Source organism: Phyllobates terribilis, unplaced genomic scaffold, assembly GCF_046119375.1.
Source record: "Phyllobates terribilis strain yellow unplaced genomic scaffold, ASM4611937v1 Scaffold_5__5_contigs__length_657084704, whole genome shotgun sequence".
Classification (NCBI taxonomy): domain Eukaryota; kingdom Metazoa; phylum Chordata; class Amphibia; order Anura; family Dendrobatidae; genus Phyllobates; species Phyllobates terribilis.
In genome coordinates this window covers 61,122,229-61,144,626 of record NW_027362765.1, presented here as the reverse complement: position 1 = coordinate 61,144,626, position 22,398 = coordinate 61,122,229, and the positions used below count along the sequence as shown (strand labels likewise).

General features: G+C 41.3%; 1 protein-coding gene across 1 annotated transcript; it reads right to left on the bottom strand.

The window, feature by feature from the left end:
- Window positions 1–1,064: 1,064 nt before the first annotated feature.
- LOC141271983 (uncharacterized) lies at window positions 1,065–15,422 on the bottom strand. The gene is made up of 6 exons (XM_073682243.1): window positions 15,289–15,422; window positions 14,980–15,159; window positions 14,773–14,896; window positions 14,592–14,689; window positions 7,217–7,307; window positions 1,065–3,830 (listed from the first exon to the last, which is right to left on the bottom strand). The coding sequence occupies exons 1-6, from the start codon at window positions 15,364–15,366 to the stop codon at window positions 2,488–2,490; spliced, it is 1,914 nt and encodes a 637-aa protein (XP_073538344.1). The 5' UTR covers window positions 15,367–15,422; the 3' UTR covers window positions 1,065–2,487.
- Between the last annotated feature and the right edge of the window lie 6,976 nt (window positions 15,423–22,398).

Below are 22,398 nucleotides of genomic sequence, written 5' to 3'. Positions count from 1 at the left end.
GTGATCCAGAAGAATCTGGATATTGACATACTGACACTACAGTATACACACAAATAAAAAAGTTCACACACTATAAAAGAGTACAGATAAATATAAAAAGGTTTAGAGAAACAAGTTATTGGGAGTGCTTCTTTAGTTTTGGGTCACTTATTTATTTTTCCTATCTCAATTAAAAATTCCATCTGTTCTACCAATGGTTGAAGAATTATCCCATGAATTGTCATGCTGACAGGATTAAAAGGAAACAGATTTACATTCTCAATCATCACTTTTCAACTGTACTATGTAATTCATCCTTCACTATTTATAAACAAAATGTGATGGCGGTGGTGTGGACCCACTTCTTCACTGACCTGGCTTACCCTGGAGGGGCGTATCTAAGTGGCCTGGTCTTCACTAGACCTTCTGATGGTGAGAATAGGCTTGAGCCATTAGGGTAGCCACCAGATACCACTCCAGGGCAGTGCCCAGACCTGTAGCAGCTGACCAAAGGATTAGAGACAGATGCAAAGAACAGAGGGGGTAAACACCGATGTGGTCAGGATGTCAGAGGTCAGGGCGGGCAGTACAGGTTCAGAATACGAAGCCGAGGACAGGAGAGGTAAGACAAAATAAGTACACACGCAAGGTCAGTAAAGGGAGAGTCAAAACAAGAATACACCAAGAAAGGTAACTAAAAACAGTCTGGAACTAGGACTCTAAGCTCAGGCAAGGTGTGGAGGGATGAGCTGCCTAATATTTCTTCTGCTAGCAGGGGTATGCCAGGGAAGCAAAACCCTGCAGGACACAGCAGGGTTAAATTTCTGCAGAGTCTGGCAGCGCCTCCCTATAGCCAGGTGGAGACAGCAAGAGGAAGAAGCCATGCTGGAAGTAATGCAAGAGGCAGATCAGCAAGACGGCCTGACACAGGGAAGAGCAGAGCAGCAAATGGAGTCAGTAGGATGGCACTGAGAAGGCGTGCAAGTTACTGGTGTGACACAAAATAACAGCTCTTCCTCTTTAGATTCTAAGACAATATTTTATCATCTAAATAACAAAGAAATATAGATCCAAACACAAGAGTATACATTTTAAAGGCAGCAGTTTAATAATGATTAATAACAGGTTTGAAAGTAGACATCCAACACTTCTCTCTTCTACTTGATCCAACATCAGGGGTGGGAAGACTCTACTGTATATGATTGGGAAGGACGCGGAGGCATATATTTGATTCTTGTTGGTCTCATCCAGTGGCAGACTGGCATTATCGGCAGACTACGTGGCTGATATTGGGAAACCCGTTAGTGAATAGTTCTGCCCGATATTCCAATTTCAACAGTATTTGCGTACTCAGTAGCAGACACATCTTGCATCACAAGTGTCTTTAGCTCATTGCTTCCCAATTATGCCTATGGGCCTGTGCACACTAAATCATGCCTGCAGTGTGGAACCTCATTCTACACAATGCACAGAACAGAGCAGAGCATCATTTTGTCAGTGTTTTTATTCTATGAGGGTAGAAAACATACCATAGTATATTGGGGAGCACTGTGTTGACATCATACTATATTTCTAGGCATAGTGTGAGCATCAAACTGTTTTGGGGACACAATGATGGTCTTATGCACTATTGGGGGTCCCTGTGGGAACATTAAACTGTATTGGGGGTACAATGAATGCATCATTGTGTATAATGGAGCACACTGTATTTGGGACCCTGTTGGGCAATCTTGCTGTATTGGAGTGATGCTGACGGTCTATTATATTGGGGGCACTATTGGGACTTCAAACTGTATTGAGAGCATTCTGAAAGCATCATTTTGCGGGGGTCATATTGCATTGTGGGAACTGTGAGGGGCATCGTACTGTGTGAGGACGCATTGTGGGGGACATCATACTGTGCATGTGTGGCTATTTTGGGGGGTGCCACATTGTGCGGGGGATAACTATAGTAGATGGGGACACTAAGGGCACTATTTTTGTATGTGACAGAATACATTTCCCTCTTCCCGGCCTTTAAAACTTGGGAGGCATGCTCTTTTGTGACTGTGTCTAAGTGCCATGAACAAGAAAAATAATTATTTTCATTTTGTGTTTTTGTTTGAGGAAGGGTGAAGAATGAGAAAATCATAGTTTTACTATAGGGTCGTTTGAGTTATATGTCAGAATATAAATTAGATGAGATAAGGTGGGCATTGGACGGCTACCTCAGCAACTGTCCTGATCATGTGTAGAAGCGTCTCTCTATGGTCAATGTCAAGTAGGATGGCAGACAGAAGCACCAAACAATTATTTTAAAATGAAGTTAAAAAGTAAGTACAAATGTTAAATATTTTATACATATTGGGATTCTCATCGCTTTACGATAACAAATGGTCATTGGTAATCACATATATTTTCTATTAATAATTTAGTACTCAAAATTGCTTTCCTTTTTTCTTGTACACAAGTGACTTTACTAGATTATAACTCTTACTTTTTCATTTACATGTTGATATTCTACTGATTTTAAACAAAAAAAGAAAGTGCCTTCTCCACTGTGTGAGTTCTTTGATGTCTAACAAGATCATATTTTTGGGTAAAACATTTCCAGCATTCTGAACAAGAGAATGGCTTCTCCCTTGTGTGAGTTCTATGATGTCTAACAAGATCATATCTCTTGATAAAACATTTTCCACATTCTGAACATGAAAATGGTTTGTCTCCTGTGTGAGTTCTATGATGTCTATCAAGATCGCTTTTTTTCTTAAAACATTTTCCACATTCTAAACATGAAAATGGCTTCTCCACTGTGTGAGCTTTTTGATGTGTAACAAGATCATATGAGCATTCAGAACCTGAAAGCAACTTTTCCTCCATGTGAATTCTTTGATGTGTAAGAAGTTTGGCTTTCTGGCTATACCGTTTACCACATTCTAAACATAAATATGGTTTCTCCCCTGTGTGACTTCTTTGATGCTTAACAAGTTGTGATTTATCTGTAAAACATTTCCCACATTCTGAACATGAAAACGGCTTCTCCCCTGTGTGACTTCTCTGATGCTTAACAAGTTGTGATTTATCTGTAAAACATTTCCCACACTCTGAACATGAAAATGGCTTGTCCCCTGTGTGAATTCTCAGATGTCTAACAAGATTTGATCTCTGATTAAAACAATCCCCACATTCAGAACATAAAAATGGTTTCTCCCCTGTGTGGGTTCTCTGATGTCTAGCCAGATTTGATTTCTCATTAAAGCATTTCCCACATTCTGAACATGAAAATGGCTGCTCACCAGTATGAGTTCTCTGATGTATAACAAGATTTTTTTTCTCTGTAAAACATTTCCCACATTCTAAACATTTAAATGGTTTATATCCTGTGTGAATTATCTGATGCTTAACAAGTTGTGCTTTCCGATTAAAACACTTGCCACATTCTGAGCATGAAAATGGCTTCTCACCTGTGTGAGATGTTTGATGTGAAACAAGATGTGATTTCATTGCAAAATATTTCCCACACTTTAAACATGAAAATAGCTTCTTCCCTGAGTGACTTCTCCGATGTGAAAGATATCTTGATTTAATACTGTAAAATTTCTCAGATTCTGAATATAAAAATTGTTTCTCCCCTGTGTGAGTAATTTCATGTTCATAAGTACTTATGAGTTTTATATTTTTCATATTTTCCATCAATGAAGCAGAAGAAAGGACCTGTTGAAAAGGATCAGATGATAGATTTTTCTTAAGAAGGGATGGAGGTGTATCTGGTATAATTAAATATTCTTCATATGTATCTGATGTGATGCCATGATAATCTGATTCAAAATCTGAAAATATCAGATGTCTCTCTGAGCTCCTCGTACCGTCATCTGCCAAGAATAAAACATATTTTTATTATTTGTCAATAACACTACATTGAAATTATATTAATATTTATATTATTCTATATTTTATAAAATTTCCATACAAAATGTAATAAAATTCAGCTTTAAACTGACTAAGATAGTAAACTACTACCCATCGACTAATAGATTATGATGTTAGGCCACCAGGTTGTGCTTTTTTAATATTTTCTCTTCTTTGTTGAAGCCATCTTCTCTATACGTTCAGGTGTCACTTGCCCTGTCACCAATCATTTGCAGTTTCAAGGTCAGTGGACCCTCATAAAGTGTAAGTCAGTGCTATTAGATAGTGTCCATCTTTCATACCCTTGGTGACAGGTATAGTACATGTATCTAGCACAGATCACAGCAATATGGTCATGGAAAATAAGACATGGCTTTGGTGCAAGTGTAGGTTTTGTATTTTTTTGTACATGTTGTTACAATTACAGGAACACAAAATAGTCCATGTTTACTGTGATGGTTTTCTACAATTTTTAATAGTAATTCTATAGAAAGAAATCTTGTGATTACTTCTCAGATCTTATAATGTACTGGCATGATATCTGTATATAACTTTATATTAAACATGTAAAGAAGAATGCTTTTGAGGTTTTTAGGCTGAGAAAATTCTCCTATAAATAACAATGCACCCTGTGGCTCACTAGTAATGTTTCTACCTTCCATATCAGGGGTCCTGAGTTCGAATCCTCGGCACTGACAAACTTCAAAAGTATATTTAGAGACATTCACTGAGTGTCCGTATCAAGAGCAACTACTATTGGGGGAAACGCCTGTGTAGAAATGTGTTAGATAGAGGAGAGTCTAAGGTTATACACCCCTGTTGGGTGATCTATATATAAGGAAAGTACTTGTTTTGGGCATTCTCTTTCTCCCCTCCTTCCCTTCCCCCCTCCCAGTTTTTGGTTTGTCTTTTGACTTGATGTAACCATGCTTGCAATGTACATTCTGCCATTTACCATCTTATAACAGCCTTGTTATGTATACAGTGCATTGTGAAAGTATTTGGCCCCCTTGAACTTTTCTACCTGTTTCCACATTTCTGGCTTCAAACATAAAGAAATAAAAAATTATACATTTTTTGGGGAAGAATCAACAACAAGTGGGACACAATCGTGAAGTGGAACGAAATTTATTGAATATTTTAAACTTTTTCAACAAATTAAAAACTGAAAAGTGGGGTGTGCAATATTATTCGGCCCCCTTGAGTTAATACTTTGTAGCGCCACCTTTTGCTGCGATTACAGCTGGGGTATGTCTCTATCAGTTTTGCACATCGAGAGGCTGAAATTCTTGCCCATTCTTCCTTGCAAAACAGCTCGAGCTCATTGAGGTTGGATGGAGGGCATTTGTGAACAGCAGTTTTCAGCTCTTTCCACAGATTCTCGATTGGATTCAGGTCTGGACTTTGACTTGGCCATTCTAACACCTGGATACGTTTATTTTTGAACCATTCCATTGTAGATTTTGCTTTATGTTCGGGATCATTTTCTTGTTGGAAGATAAATATCCGTCCCAGTCTCAGGTCTTTTGCAGACTCCAACAGGTTTTCTTCCAGAATGGTCCTGTATTTGGCTCCATCCATCTTCCCATCAATTTTAACCATCTTCCCTGTCCCTGCTGAAAAAAAGCAGGCCCAAACCATGATGCTGCCACCACCATGTTTGACAGTGGGGATGGTGTTTTGAGGGTGATGAGCTGTGTTGCTGTTACGCCAAACATATCATTTTGCATTGTGGCCAAAAAGTTCGATTTTGGTTTCATGTGACCAGAGCACTTTATTCCACATGTTTGGTGTGTCTCCCAGGTGGCTTATGGCAAACTTCAAACGAGACTTTTTATGGATATCTTTGAGAAATGGCTTTCTTCTTGCCACTCTTCCATAAAGGCCAGATTTCTGCAGTGTACGACTGATTGTTGTCCTATGGACAGACTCTCCCACCTCAGCTGTAGATCTCTGCAGTTCATCCAGAGTGATCATGGGCCTTTTGGCTGCATCTCTGATCAGTCTTCTCCTTGTTCGAGATGAAAGTTTAGAGGGACGGCTGGGTCTTGGTAGATTTGCAGTGGTCTGATACTCCTTCCATTTCAATATGATCGCTTGCACAGTGCTCCTTGTTTAAAACTTGGGAAATCTTTTTGTATCCAAATCCGGCTTTAAACTTCGCCACAACAGTATCTCGGACCTGCCTGGTGTGTTCCTTGGTCTTCATGATGCTCTCTGCACTTGAACCAGAACCCTGAGATTATCACAGAGCAGGTGCATTTATACAAAGACTTGATTACACACAGGTGGATTCTATTTATCATTACCAGTCATTTAGGATAACATTGGATCATTCAGAGATCCTCACTGAACTTCTGGAGTGACTTTGCTGCACTGAAAGTAAAGGGGCCGAATAATATTGCACGCCCCACTTTTCAGTTTTCAATTTGTTAAAAAAGTTTAAAATATCCAATAAATTTCGTTCCACTTCACCACTGTGTCCCACTTGTTGTTGATTCTTCCCCCAAAAATTAGAATTTTATATCTTTATGTTTGAAGCCAGAAATGTGGCAAAAGGTAGAAAAGTTCAAGGGGGCAAAATACTTTCACAATGCACTGTATTTCAAGTCATATTTGCATTAATGTATGAAAACTTTATTTTCAATAAACACAAGGTTTAAAAAAAATAAAAAAAAACAGGACCGTGTATACAGAAGTATTTCTTCTGCATCAAAAGTGGCAAAAAAAAAGGAATGAAAAAGACTAAGTGCCTGATATGTCATGGTACCAAAAATGCGCCATGATTACAGAACGGTAACCAAAAAAAAAATCAATACTTGATAAGGAAAAGAGTGAATTGAAAGCGATCAATATCTTTTATCATACATGTAATAAAAAATGGATCACGTGGAAGGACAAAAAATTACAAGAGGCAAGAGGGAAGATGTCAGAATATAAGAACATGATTGTACAAAAATAAGTAAGGGAACCAAAATCGGCTTAAAACATTTAAAAAAAAATAGACACAAACTGTTTAATAAGGGGAAAAATATACTTTGTAATGATCAAAGTGGTTGGTAGTAAGTTTACAAAAAACAGGGACAATACCGAACATTGCAGAAGTCTGCAGTCGATCACCATATAATGTAATATAGTAATTATGTGCCGCAAGTCTGATAATGTAAACTGACCAGATATGTGCAAGAGATGAAATATCAGAACATGTCAGAAGAATAATCATATATTATTATGTGCACAATCATGGAGCATAAATAATAAATACCCATAATGGAGGTATGTTCGCCTTGGGATGGTGCCAACCCCAATGTACGTTTCTGGCGTTGATTCTTTTTTAAGTTACACTCACCTGTGCGGTTATATATAGGAATCTCCTCTTTATATTGCTCATCACCCCTCACATATGTCTCTGTAGTATTAATATGGGTCAGATATTTACCCTAAAACAAAAATTGTAAGAGTCACAGACAGATGAGAAGTCGTAAGAAATGATTCAGAAAAACAGAAAAGATCATAAATTCATTTCACATCAATCCCTTCACTGGTTCCCCATTGCCCAGAGACTCCAGATCAAAACCCTAACCATGGCATATAAAGCCATCCACAACCTGTCTCCTCCATACATCTGTGACCTAGTCTCCCAGTACTTACCAGCACGCAACCCCCGATCCTCGCAAGATCTCCTTCTCTACTCCCCTTTTATCTCCTCTGCCCACAATCGCATACAAGATTTCTCCCGTGCATCCCCCCTACTCTGGAACTCTCTGCCCCAACATATCAGGCTCTGGCCTACCGTGGAAACCTTCAAAACGAACGTGAAGACCCACTTCTTCCGACAAGCATACAACCTGCAGTAACCCTCGCTCCACCATACCGCTACACGACCAGCTCTAGCCTCACCTACCGTATCCTCACCTATCACTTGTAGATTGTGAGCCCTCGCAGGCAGGGTCCTCACTCCTCCTGTACCAGTCACCGACTTGTTTTTGTTCAAATTATTGTACTTGTTGTTTACTATATATACCCCTTTTAAACATGTAAAGTGCCATGGAATTAATGGCGCTATAATAATAATAATAAAAAATTATCATAAAGATCAAAAATGACAGCAGTAGATATCACATAGCTGCAGGTCTCCAGTATAAATCCATCCTGTCGGCTCCTAATTGCAACCAGCAGTCTCCATAACCAAAAAATTGTGAGAAAATCGAGACAACATCTCATGTCTATGATCAGCTTTATCCTGTCTTCTACACCAAGTGTAAAACATACACTGAATGGCCACATTATTAGAGACACCTATCCAGTGACTTTTTGTTTTCAGAACCTCAGCAATTCATCTTGTAATAGATTCCACTAGATGAAGAAGTTATTCTGCAGGAGTATTGGCCCATTCCGACAGGATAGCTTCTTGCTATTGCCGCAAATAAGATGGAGATACTAAAATGTGGTGAACAGTCTCTTTTAACTCATCCTAGAGATGCTTTATGGTATTAAAATATGAGGACTATGAAATCCGGGGAAGCAACAAAACCTCTCTGTAATGTTCCTGGAAACAATCCATGAGTAGTGAACCATTGTGACATGGTGCATTGCTCTTCTGCCGTAGGATAAACAGCTGCCATGAAGTGATGAACTTAGTTGGCCAAAATGCTGATGAAAGCCCTAGTGTCCAAACATCCATCCACAGATAACAAAGGAACAAGGATGAGCCCCCGCCATTAGTCCACCTCCACCAGCCTGAAATGATGACACCCAACATAAAGGATAAATGGATTGATGCCGCTTGCATATAGGGAAAATATATATTCTTGTACCGTGTTAGCCAGTAGATAGAAAAATATTTAGATTTGAGAGTCCTCAGTGGTTGATACCTTTTAATGGCTAACTGAAAAGATGGTAACAAATTGCAAGCTTTCTAGGCTACTCAGGTCTCTTCATCAGGCATAGTATAACACAAAATCTGAAGAGTGACCTATTTATACACAATAAGACACACAAAAAATGCAATAGGTAAGACAGGTGATGGAAAGCAGAGTTATTATGGAAGAGATAAACATTTCTGGCTATAAATATTTTAGCAGTTAATAGATAAGGAGTGTGAAGGTTTTATTGTCCTGTGTCCAGTGTTGTGATGGCCTCACAGGTCTGAGAGTCTGAGGAGCACATTCCTTAGTTGATGTAGAATGACATAAATCAATGCGACACATTCATCCCTGCTCTGAAAGTGTTAGGGATCACCATCATTTATATTCTGAGATTCTTCTTTCTCTTTGAGATTTGAAGTTACCTTTTAATACCAGTAATTTCATGTCTTTTATGCTGTGATCAGGGGAACAAAAATGCTTGGCTACAGGCAGATCTATTCTTTTTTCTTTTATTGTGTGGCGATGATGATTCATCCTTGTTCTAAGTTTTTGCCCTGTCTCCCCTACATAAAGATCCCCAACTGGACATTTGGTACATATAATTAAGTACACTACATTAGATGTGATACAGCTGAACGTACCTGGGATCTTATAGTCCTGATGTGAATTGGGAATCTTTATCTTGTCTGTGGTCGTTATAAACGGACAGGTTCATTATGCACAAAACCTTTGCCACAGGACTTCTGAGAGACTAAGGAACCATCTTTTGCATGTCTTCTACAGCATCAAGAGTAAAGTCCAAGGGCAAATTGAAACTCAGAGGAAAACACTTACAGAAAACACAGAGCAAAAATTACAGCAAAACTACGGACCCTTCTGATTCATAACAAGGAAAAGAAGCTGCACAGATTGCGCCTAAACTCAGGACGCTATACAAACAGTTACAAAACAAAGCCAAAACCTGACAATTTGGACAACCACTCCATTCCAGACACAGAAGCATCTAACTATGTCATCAATCTCTCAGATTATACACCCAACAAAGCGGAGCTGGCTGTGCTTTCTAGGGGACTCTCATTTTGTCCTACTAAGGCCCTAGATAAAACTGAACTCTGTAGTGATATGGAAAATTATTTCAGGAGACTGCGCCTGAGGGAATACTTCAATGCTACAGAAAATTCAGAATCCACCCTAACTGAAGGAAAAGGAATCTTGACAACCAAGAAGAAGTCAGATTGGACACCTCCACCTGGACGAAACCCTCATTTGGATACATATATAGACTCCTTCGGACATGTGAAAAAATCCACCATCTTAGACACAAACAGGAGACAAGCATTCAACATCAGTGCCCAGGAGAGAAAGGCCATACAATTTCTGAAAACCAACAAAGAAATCATTAAACCTGCTGACAAGGGTGGTGCAATAGTCATGATGAACACATCAGACTACATGAAGGAAGCAAACAGACAACTGATGGACACGCGCTACTACAAAAAACTGGAGTCTGACCCTACAAAGGAATATTACAAGGAACTAAACAAGTTGGTATCGTGTCTGCCTGACGAGTCCATAAGAGCCGATGACCTGATACCAGAGAGTCCAAGAATAGGGACATTCTATATGCTCCCCAAAATGAACAAATCTGGAAATACAGGAAGACCAATTATTTCATGTGTGGGCACCCTTACTGACCAAGTTTCTGGGTGGGTAGAGTGTGTTCTTAAACCACTGGTAAAGATGACACCCAGCTACATTCAGAACACGACAGACCAACTGAATAAACTAGCAGCAATAGGTCCTCTACCAGAAGGAACCATCCTGGCCACCATGGATGTGGAATCTTTGTATTCTAATATCCCATACAAGGATGGATTACATGCCTGCAAAATCTTCATAGAAAATACAGGAATTGTTGCTGATTCTGTGGTCAAACTTACAGAATTCATCCTCACCCACAATTACTTTGAATTTGATAACAACATATATCTACAGGAAACTGGTACAGCGATGGGAAGTAAAATGGCTCCACAGTACGCAAATCTTTTCATGGCCAAGCTTGAAAGTGACTTTTTGTCCTCATGTCCCATCAGGCCTCTGGCCTACTATCGTTTCATTGACGATATTTTAATCATCTGGACGGGGTCTGAGCAACAGCTGAAGACGTTCAATGAACACTTTAATTGATTTCATCCCACCATCAACCTAACACTCAACTACTCCTGTACTGAAATTAACTTTTTGGACACCATCATCAAGCTACAGAGCAATGAAATAGAGACATCCTTGTACCGGAAACCAATCGACCGTCCTACATACAGTACAGACCAAAAGTTTGGACACACCTTCTCATTTAAAGATTTTTCTGTATTTTCATGACTATGAAAATTGTACATTCACACTGAAGGCATCAAAACTATGAATTATCACATGTGGAATTGTATACTTAACAAAAAAGTGTGAAACAACTGAAAATATGTCTTATATTCTAGGTTCTTCAAAGTAGCGACCTTTTGCTTTGATGACTGCTTTGCAAACTCTTGGCATTCTTTTGATGAGCTCCAAGAGGTAGTCACCGCAAATGGTCTTCCAACAATCTTGAAGGAGTTCCCAGAGATGCTTAGCACTTATTGGCCCTTTTGCCTTCACTCTGCGGTCCAGCTCACCCCAAACCATCTCGATTGGGTTCAGGTCTGGTGACTGTGGAGGCCAGGTCATCTGGCGTAGCACCCCATCACTCTCCTTTTTGGTCAAATAGCCCTTACACAGCCTGGAGGTGTGTTTGGGGTCATTGTCCTGTTGAAAATTAATTGATGGTCCAACTAAACGCAAACCGGATGGAATAGCATGCCGCTGCAAGATGCTGTGGTAGCCATGCTGGTTCAGTATGCCTTCAATTTTGAATAAATCCCCAACAGTGTCACCAGCAAATCACCCCCAAACCATCACACCTCCTCCTCCATGCTTCACAATGGGAACCAGGCATGTAGAGTCCATCCATTCACCTTTTCTGAGTCACACAAAGACACGGTGGTTGGAACCAAAGATCTCAAATTTGGACTCATCAGACCAAAGCACAGATTTCCACTGGTCTAATGTCCATTCCTTGTATTCTTTAGCCAAAACAAGTCTCTTCTGCTTGTTGCCTGTCCTTAGCAGTGGTTTCCTAGCAGCTATTTTACCATGAAGGCCTGCTGCCCAAAGTCTCCTCTTAACAGTTGTTAAAGAGATGTGTCTGCTGCTTGAACTCTGTGTAGCATTGACCTGGTCTCTAATCTGAGCTGCTGTTAACCTGCGATTTCTGAGGCTGGTGACTCAGATAAACTTATCCTCAGAAGCAGAGGTGACTCTTGGTCTTCCTTTCCTGGGGCGGTCCTCATGTGAGCCAGTTTCTTTGTAGCGCTTGATGGTTTTTGCAACTGCACTTGGGGACACTTTCAAAGTTCTCCCAATTTTTCGCACTGACTGACCTTCATTTATTAAAGTAATGATGGCCACTCATTTTTCTTTGCTTAGCTGCTTTTTTCTTGCCTTAATACAAATTCTAACAGTCTATTTAGTAGGACTATCAGCTGTGTATCCACCAGACTTCTGCACAACACAACTGATGGTCCCAACCCCATTTATAAGGCAAGAAATCCCACTTATTAAACCTGACAGGGCACACCTGTGAAGTGAAAACCATTTCCGGTGACTACCTCTTGAAGCTCATCAAGAGAATGCAAAGAGTGTGCAAAGCAGTCATCAAAGCAAAAGGTGGCTACTTTGAAGAACCTAGAATAAAAGACATATTTTCAGTTGTTTCACACTTTTTTGTTAAGTATATAATTCCACGTGTTAATTCATAGTTGTGATGCCTTCAGTGTGAATGTACAATTTTCATAGTCATGAAAATACAGAAAAATCTTTATATGAGAAGGCGTGTCCAAACTTTTGGTCTGTACTGTACCTTAAATGGGACAGTTTCCATCCAAAACACATAAAAAACTCTATTGTTTACAGCCAAGCCATCAGATACATTCGGATATGTTCCAACCAGATGGATAGAGACAAACACCTTGATGGCCTCAGAAAGACCTTTTTGAAACAGGGCTACCATCCAAGAACAATTGAGAACCAGATTACAAGAGCCACCAGAATATCAAGGAATCATCTCCTACATTACAAAACCAAACAAGAAAGCAACCGGGTGCCTCTAGTAGTCACCTACAATCCAAATCTGGAGGTGCTAAGAAGAGCTGCACGGAAACTACAACCCTTACTACAAAAAGATGCCCGATTACAATCCATATTTCTAGACCCCCCACTTCTGTGTTTCAGGCTGCCCCCAAATCTAAGAAGCATCATTGTCAGAAGCTCCCTGTCATCTCCTCCAGCTACAGGTACCTTTCCTTGCAACCAGAAAAAATGTAAAACCTGTCCATTTATAACGACCAGACAAGATAAAGATTCCCAATTCACATCAGGACTATAAGATCCCAGGTATGTTCAGTTGTATCACATCTAATGTAGTGTACTTAATTATATGTACCAAATGTCCAACTGGGGGTCTTTATGTAGGGGAGACAGGGCAAAAACTTAGAACAAGGATGAATCATCATCGCCACACAATAAAAGAAAAAAGAATAGATATGCCTGTAGCCAAGCATTTTTGTTCCCCTGATCAAAGCATAAAAGACATGAAATTACTGGTATTAAAAGGTAACTTCAAATCTCAAAGAGGAAGAAGAATCTCAAAATATAAACTGATGGTGACCTTTAACACTTTCAGAGCAGGAATGAATATGTCGCATGGATTTATGTCATTCTACATCAACTAAGGAATGTGCCCCTCAGACTCTCAGACCTGTGAGGCCATCACAACACTGGACCTGGTCACAGGACAATAAAACCTTCACACTCCTTATCTATTAACTGCTAAAATATTTATAGCCAGAACTGTTTATCTCTTCCATAATAACTCTGCTTTTCATCACCTGTCTTACCTATTGCATTATTTTTGTGTCTTATTGTGTGTAAATACGTGACTCTTCAGATTTTGTCTTATACTATGCCTGATGAAGAGACCTGAGTAGTCTCGAAAGCTTGCAATTTGTTACCATCTTTTCAGTTAGCCATTAAAAGGTATCAACCACTGAGGACTCTCAAATCTAAATATTTTGCTGCTTGCATGAAATTCTGACCCACTAATCAGTATGGTGCAACAGAAATCTGGATTCATCTGACTAGACAATGTTTTCCACTGCTCAGTGATATCATTTTTACTCAACTGAGTTTTCTATTTCTATTTCCCTCAGACAATGGTGGCACTGGAACTGTTTATCTGGTGTTTTAGCCATTCTGTGCTCAGGAACGAGTGTACTCTAAAACGTTAGTTGCACACCAGTTCTGTATTCAGTGAGAAATTTACATCACTGCACTACCAGCTTCTTAGCACAATTACTGATATCTTCCTCGATGAGTTGTTTATGTCCACAGGATCCTCTTTCATTGTTTTTTTTTCCTCAATCACAACATTCACAGTACTCATACTTTTGACAAAAAACCTCATGAGTTTGGGAGTTGTTCAAAATTTGGGCCTTACCTTAACACTATTGACCATGCCAGTTGAAGTGCTCAAAATTCCTATTCTAATGTAATTTCACACTGAAAAATGGTCACTTCATTTTATATTACACTTCGGGGTTATAGGTCTAATCTGTATACAGGAAAGTTTCAAAAAAGAAAGTGCCGGTGTCCCTAAAAAAATAGGCATTCAGTGTATAATACTGGGAGAACAAACAAGACTGAACACAAGACCTTCATAACCTTCTACACATCATAGGAGAGAACTCATGACCTCTTCTCTCCATATACCTGATAATCCTGAGGAACATTGGCATCTTCTTCCTTAAAGTCTTGTGGAAGAAGATGACGGGGACATCTCTCTGGTGTTATCCTCTTACTGGATAAAACTGAAGGAAACACATACAGGGAATGAATTCATTCTTTACATACAGATAATTATAGGCCGTGTGTATTTAGTCCTGTCTATTACCTGGTGATGAGAGGGGCTGGGGAACCTCCATCATGATGTCCTTGTACAGATCTTTGTGTCCTTCTAAATACTCCCACTCCTCCATGGAGAAATAGACTGTGACATCCTGACACCTTATAGGAACCTGACACATACAATGATACTGTCATCCCCCAGATCCCTTCATAGCATTTCTGTATAATGTCCCAGCATTCCCCGCAGTGTCACCTCTCCAGTCAGCAGCTCAATCATCTTGTAGGTGAGTTCTAGGATCTTCTGGTCATTGATGTCCTCATGTATCAGGGGGTGAGGTGGAGGCCCTGTGATTGGGCTCAGGGGTCTTCCCCATCCCTCAGACACAGGGGCCTGACAGCGCTCACTAGAGGTCTTCTTCACTACTGTGTAATCCTGGTTATGTAGAGACACATTAATAAATCTCACTACAGACATTTCCAGAGTCCTCACCTCTCCAGTTCTGTCCATCTGTTATTCCCATAGATAAGAATGATGTAATGTGACGTCATCAGAATCTCTCACCTCTCCAGTAAGCCGGAAGAGGATCTCTAGGGTGAGGTGTAATATCCTCTCCGCCATCTTGTCCCTGTCCCTATCCATCCTTGATGGGTCAATCAGGAATATTCTCTTATATAGAAGATCTCCACTGAGAGGATCCGATATTGTAGGGACCTGAATGGGGAGAAGATGACGATGTAACATCATAAAGATCCCATGTAAGAAATCTCCGGAGCTGTTACCGGCTTCGCATGATCACTACATCCAGTCATGCCCCGTCCTGCCCCCGGTATAACACACAATCACATTATAGTCACATACAGAAATTTATCACAATGTCTCCAATCCAACATTAAAAACACAGAACAAATCTAAAGGAAAATCTAAATTATCTGAATCTTTATTAAATATTTCATAAAAACAAAACACAAAGTTATAAAGTGCCGGGAACATCCACAGAGATCGGGACGGCAGAACCGGGGACGTCAGTAACAGATAATGACAGAACATTAATATCTCCTGATAGTGACAACATGGAGCGGGCGACGGCCATAATGGAGACTGTACAGTAACAGAGCAGCGAGCGACGTCAGGAGGGAAGTGACCCAATCTAATCCAATACAGACAGATCCTGATATAGAGACACAGACGGGAACACGTTCTGTCTCCTGGAATGTGACCGCAGCACTGAGGGGGTTAATAGTAATGGGGGATCTCCACATACCTCCACCTGCAGAGCCGCCACCACATATATGGCTGTTCTGTGCGCACAGGACCTGTGATGAGGTCACAGGAGGGGAGGAGTCAGGGGTCACATGATCAGGGGCCTCAGTGGATGCAGGACTCTGCTGTGCTGGTTGTCATGGTGCTGATTAGATAGCGAAATTGTGAAATTTAAAACGTAACTTTTAATACGATATATAAAATGTGCCACTCAATGTAAATTGGAGCGAGTCGCTGGGCCAACCTGACAATTACCAGAAATATAGCTCAGAGACTGCCCCTGTGTATATAAAAAATATGGTTTATTGATCACCCCTGCAGTAAGGAGATCAAGAAACTTGATAGGATAGATTCTATAACAGAAGGACCATAGAAGAACAGGGATCAGTGGAGAAAACCCTGTGCCAAACAGATACCCTCTATGATATAGATTTTTTTCGATCTGTGTAACCAAAATAGTCACTAAAACATGTACTCAAGGTCCACACATTTACCTAGTAACTACGAGTCCATGAAGATAAAAGTGACATAAAAAAGTGATTATACACAGTATAGTCTGAGTGCAAACAACAACTTTTTATCACAGTTCAATTTTATAAGAGAAAAATAATGGAATTATCTCACCCATTCTTTCTTGATTAACAAGGGAGGAGGTTGATGTCCAGAGTTACCTTTTGAACACAAAGTGGGGACATGGGCTGACCCTATTATGCCCTGTCAGCTCACAATATTACTAACCCCACAGCTCCCGCCCTTACAAGGGCAGTCCACAGCTAGCCCTGTATAGAGACCCTGCACTTTCACTTATTTTTCATGTCCCTACGCGTTTCACCCAAGCAGAATCATCAGGGGACTATCTTGTATCTGGGGAACTAAAGTGCTAGATGCATAAGATCAAACTGGGTCCCTCCACTATCTGTCCTAATCTGCAGAGAGTGGAATGCAGACCAGGGTCCATATAAATACCTCTCAGAGTGTATACTTAATTTGTAGAGTCATATGGGTTACCTATAGACATCCCCCTATGAATTGTCACCTCCCTGTTCCCTTCCTAAAAACCATGCTTCCACATGTAGTTGTTTCTGCACAGAGTCCGGTATATGAACCGCACGCTCCACTACTTCCTGAATCTGTGGAACGCATGAAACTCCTCCCTCTTCCGGTTTCGCGAACCGCTGTTAACGTCATACAGCCGCCTGAATGCAGACGCTGCGCTCCTCCCACATCAGCTCTGAGGCTGGAGACGCATCCTGCGGTTCATTGCCGGCCCACGTGCCCCACGTCACTTCCGGAACGTGACTATTTTGGTTACACAGACCGAAAAAAATCTATATCATAGAGGGTATCTGTTTGACACAGGGTTTTCTCCACTGTTCCCTGTTCTTCTATGGTCCTTCTGTTATAGAATCTATCCTATCAAGTTTCTTGATCTCCTTACTGCAGGGGTGATCAATAAACCATATTTTTTATATACACAGGGGCGGTCTCTGAGCTATATTTCTGTTAATTGTCAGGTTGGCCCAGTGACTCGCTCCAATTTACCTGGAGTGGCACATTTTATATATCGTATTAAAAGTTACTTTTTAAATTTCACAATTTCGCTATCTAATTATCTTTAATATTGTGATTACTATTTACTGAGTGATGGTCTAGTACCTCTACTTTATTGCTAATTACCTTGTCATGGTGCTGGACAAGGTGAAGTTTATGTGTGGGGTCAGGAGGGGTTTATAGTGTGGATGTAGCAGAGCCGTGTGTGTACGAGGTGTACGGAGCGGAGCCGTGTGTGTACAAGGTGTACAGAGCGGAGCCACATGTGTACGAGGCGTACGGAGCAGAGCCGCGTGTGTACGAGGCGTATGGAGCAGAGCCGCGTGTGTACGAGGCATACGGAGCGGAGCCGCGTGTGTACAAGGCGTACGGAGCGGAGCCGCGTGTGTACGAGGCGTACGGAGCGGAGCCGCATGTGTACGAGGCATATGGAGCAGAGCCGCGTGTGTACGAGGCGTACGGAGAGGAGCCGCGTTTGTACAAGGCGTACGGAGTGGAGCCGCGTGTGTACGAGGTGTACGGAGCGGAGCTGTGTACTATGTACACATGGGGTTAGACTGTCAATCGTCTGGAGTGGGGTGAATCTATCCGGGGGCCACATTGAATTATTCAGGTCTCTGTATCATCTCCGTCCTTCTTTTCAGTCTATGATTTCTCTGAAACGCCAGAGAATATCGCACAGTCAGGCTCAATTTCATGGCCGGCGTCAGCATCCAGCGCACCAGCGGCCTTGAGTAAGCGGGGGAGGAGGGGGCCCACTCGCCACGCTAGGGCCTGTGAGTCGGGTGAGCCCAGTTCCAGCGCCAGCGAGTGGGCCTTCCCCGCTTGCTCAGGGTCCCTGCACTTGCAATACTTACCTCTCCTTGCTCCTCCACAGCTCTGGCGTCTTCTGACACTCTCACATCTCACTGTGAGCGTCACAGTGCAGAGAGCCGGAAGACTGCAACGCTGAGGAGTCCAGAGAAGCGGCCAGCGAGAGGTGAGTATTTGAATTTTTTACATTTTTTTATGTATGGAGCATTATATATGGAGCATTATATGGGGCCCAGTATTCTGCATAGAGCATTATATGAGGTCCAGTATTCGGCATGGAACATTATATGGGGTCCAGTATTCTGTTAGGAGCATTATGTGGTGCCCAGTATTCTGTCAGGAGCATTATATGGGGTCCAGTATTCTGTATGGAGCATTATATGGGGTCCAGTATTCTGTATGGAGCATCACATGGGGCCCAGTATTCTGTTAGGAGCATTATATGAGGTGTAGTATTCTGCATTGAACATTATATGGGGTCCAGTATTCTGCATGGAGCATTATATGGGGTCCAGTATTCTGTATGGAGCATCACATGGGGCCCAGTATTCTGTTAGGAACATTATATGACGTGTAGTATTCTGTATGGAACATTATATGGGGTCCAGTATTCTGTTAGGAGCATTATGTGGTGCCCAGTATTCTGTATGGAGCAATATATGGGGTCCAGTATTCTGTATGGAGCATTATATAGGGTCTAGTATTCTGTTAGGAGCATTATATGAGGTGTAGTATTCCACATTGAACATTATATGAGGTCCAGTATTCTGCATGGAGCATTATATGGGGTCCAGTATTCTGTATGGAGCATCACATGGGGCCCAGTATTCTGTTAGGAGCATTGTATGAGGTGTAGTATTCTGCATGGAACATTATATGGGGTCCAGTATTCTGTTAGGAGCATTATGTGGTGCCCAGTATTCTGTATGGAGCAATATATGGGGTCCAGTATTCTGTATGGAGCATTATATAGGGTCTAGTATTCTGTTAGGAGCATTATATGAGGTGTAGTATTCCACATTGAACATTATATGAGGTCCAGTATTCTGCATGGAGCATTATATGGGGTCCAGTATTCTGTATGGAGCATCACATGGGGCCCAGTATTCTGTTAGGAGCATTGTATGAGGTGTAGTATTCTGCATGGAACATTATATGGGGTCCAGTATTCTGTTAGGAGCATTATGTGGTGCCCAGTATTCTGTATGGAGCATTATATGGGGTCCAGTATTCTGTATGGAGCATTATATGGGGTCCAGTATTCTGTATGGAGCATCACATGGGGCCCAGTATTCTGTTAGGAGCATTATATGAGGTGTAGTATTCTGCATTGAACATTATATGGGGTCCAGTATTCGGTTAGGAGCATTATGTGGTGCCCAGTATTCTGTTAGGAGGACTATGTGCTGCCCATTATACTGTATGCAGGACTATATGGAGCCCATAATACATATGGAGGAGAACTATACTGTACGGTCTAAAATTAAATCTTTTGAATCCCGCCAGGGCACGCACTGTGCGCTGCGACAATTCGCCAGTTTCTGAGCTATTGTAGAATTTACAATTGATATCACTCATGTAACGTAAGAAGTCAGTGAAATCTTTGGCATTGTTCTATACCTATATTTCTCTGCCGCATCAGTGCATCATGAATCGTGGTATGTGTTAAAGTGGCCCACTGAGAATCTTTCACCTGGGGACCATGAAAACCTGGAACCGGCCCTGCTCTGATTCATGCTGCTCAGGTCTCAAGTAATACTCCATGAATATAAAGTGTAACCGTTGTTTTAATTTTTACTTAATAATAATGTAGAGCAAGCGATTTTAATAAACTTTCAAATATACTTTATAAATGAAATCAGAAAGAATACCTAGAAGATGTCTCCCTATGCTGTTTCTGAGCCCGAAAATTTGCTTGTTGTTACGTTAACTTTTTATTGTCTTTCTTACTATTTTACTAGTTTTTAAACATTAATTGTAATAAAGATTTATTAATTTTATCTGGGTTTGTTCTGCTTCCTTTTTTTGGGTATATTATATGTTATTGGAAGTATTCCCTTCATTTATCGGTGACATATAGATATTGAGTTTATCTTTTTTGTGTTTTCACAGTGATCTAGGCCATGGACATTAGAGCAAGAGACCAGCAGTGGTTCTGTAACTTAGATACCATTTTTAAGGGTGAAATTATGCAGAGTAGCAATACTGAAAATGGGAGCATCATTGAAATGAAAAATACTTTTAAACATCTTTTTAAGAAACGAGTACGTATCTGGTGGAACAAAGCCGCTTACTTAGCAAAAAATCTAATACCAAGCTGCCTAAAAGTCAGAATTCTACCTTCTCTTCCCGTTGAGGACTCATTCTTTCGCAATACATGGGAGGAAACCTGCTCTAATTGCTCAAGATCCCTGATCAAGATCTTAATTGGTATGACTAAAAATCCCTAGAAACTTTGGAAGTAGAGATTGAAGCCCTCCAGGAGAAACTGAATATTGTCCCATCTACTGCCGACATGGAAAATTTCAGAAGTGAAGTCGACAAACTCCTCAACATTGAGATCCATTGACAATATTGAAAGGAGTCTGCTGCTCACTGAACAGCTGTTCACTGGGGTAGATGTGGGGGAGGGTGGTAGTAGGGAGCTGCAGGACAGTGAGCAAGCTAGCAGGGTGACAGTTAGAAGGGGGGGGTAGAGAGAAGAGTGTCAGGGAGGATAGTCCTGATCTGGCACACCCCAATAAGTTTGCAAAGTTGGCAGATGAGGGGGGTGTCGGTAGAGGGGTAGCACTGCTGCAGCAAGGCATATCCTCTGAAAGCCGGAGGAGTGTCAGCTCCAGTAAGGGGGGAAATAGGAGAGCAGGGCAGGCCAGGCAGGTGCTGGTAGTGGAGGACTCAATTATTAGCGGAACAGATAGGGCAATCTGTCACAAAGACAGGGATCGTCGAACAGTGTGCTGCCTACCTGGTGCTCGAGTCCAGCACATCGCTGATCGGGTTGACAGATTACTGGGAGGGGCTGGTGAGAACCCAGCAGTCATGGTGCACATTGGCACAAATGACAAAGTTAGAGGTAGGTGAAAGGTCCTTAAAGATGATTTCAGGGAATTAGGCTGCAAGCTTAAAGCAAGGACCTCCAAGGTGGTATTCTCTGACATACTGCCTGTACCACGTGCCAGGCAACGGGAGATTAGGGAGATAAATAAGTGGCTCAGGAATTGATGTTGGAAGGAGGGGTTTGGGTTCCTGGAGAACTGGGCCGACTTCTCTGTTGGCTACAGGTCCTACGCTAGGGACGGGCTGCACCTCAATGGGGAGGGTGCAGCTGTGCTGGGGGAGAAAATGGCTAGAAGGTTGGAGGAGTGTTTAAACTAGGGATTGGGGCGTATTCATTTTATATGTGGGGAAGATAGTGCAGATAGTGACCTGGGCACAAATAAAGAAATTGGGGGTGTGGTTAGAACAGTCAATATAGTAAAAAGGAATAGAGGTACGGAGAGAAACATAAAATGCATGTACACTAATGCCAGAAGCCTCACCAACAAAATGGAGGAATTAGAATTAATTTTGTTGAAAAATAATTATGACATGGTGGGGATATCTGAGACATGGCTGGACCAGAGCCATGACTGGGCACTTAATTTACAGGGCTATAGTCTGTTCAGAAATGACCGTACAAACAAGCGAGGGGGGGGGGGTGTTTATATGTAAAATCATCCTTAAAACCCATCTTGCGTGAGAATATATGTGAGTCTAATGAAAATGTAGAGTTCCTGTGGGTGGAGATAAGGGGAGGGGGAAAAAATAATAAATTACTGCTAGGGGTTTGTTATAAGTCTGCAAAAATAATGGAAACTGCGGAGAATATCCTCATAAAGCAAATAGATGAAGCAGCAACTCAAGGAGAAGTCATTATTATGGGGGACTTCAACTACCCTGAAATACATTGGGAAACAGAAACCTGTAGTTCAAGCAAAGGTAAAAGGTTTTTGACAACTATGAGAGACAATTACCTTTCACAACTGATTCAGGACCCAACAAGAAGGA

Bases quoted from the DNA above. Each gene is read 5' to 3' on its own strand.
- LOC141271983 (XM_073682243.1), bottom strand. From the start codon at position 15,366: ATGGATAGGGACAGGGACAAGATGGCGGAGAGGATATTACACCTCACC. The intron at 14,690-14,772 runs GTAATAGACAGG...TGTTTCCTTCAG, and splicing joins CCAGCCCCTCTCATCACCAG to TTTTATCCAGTAAGAGGATA. The intron at 7,308-14,591 runs GTATATGGAGAG...TTTTTGTTTTAG, and splicing joins ATGTTCCTCAGGATTATCAG to GGTAAATATCTGACCCATAT.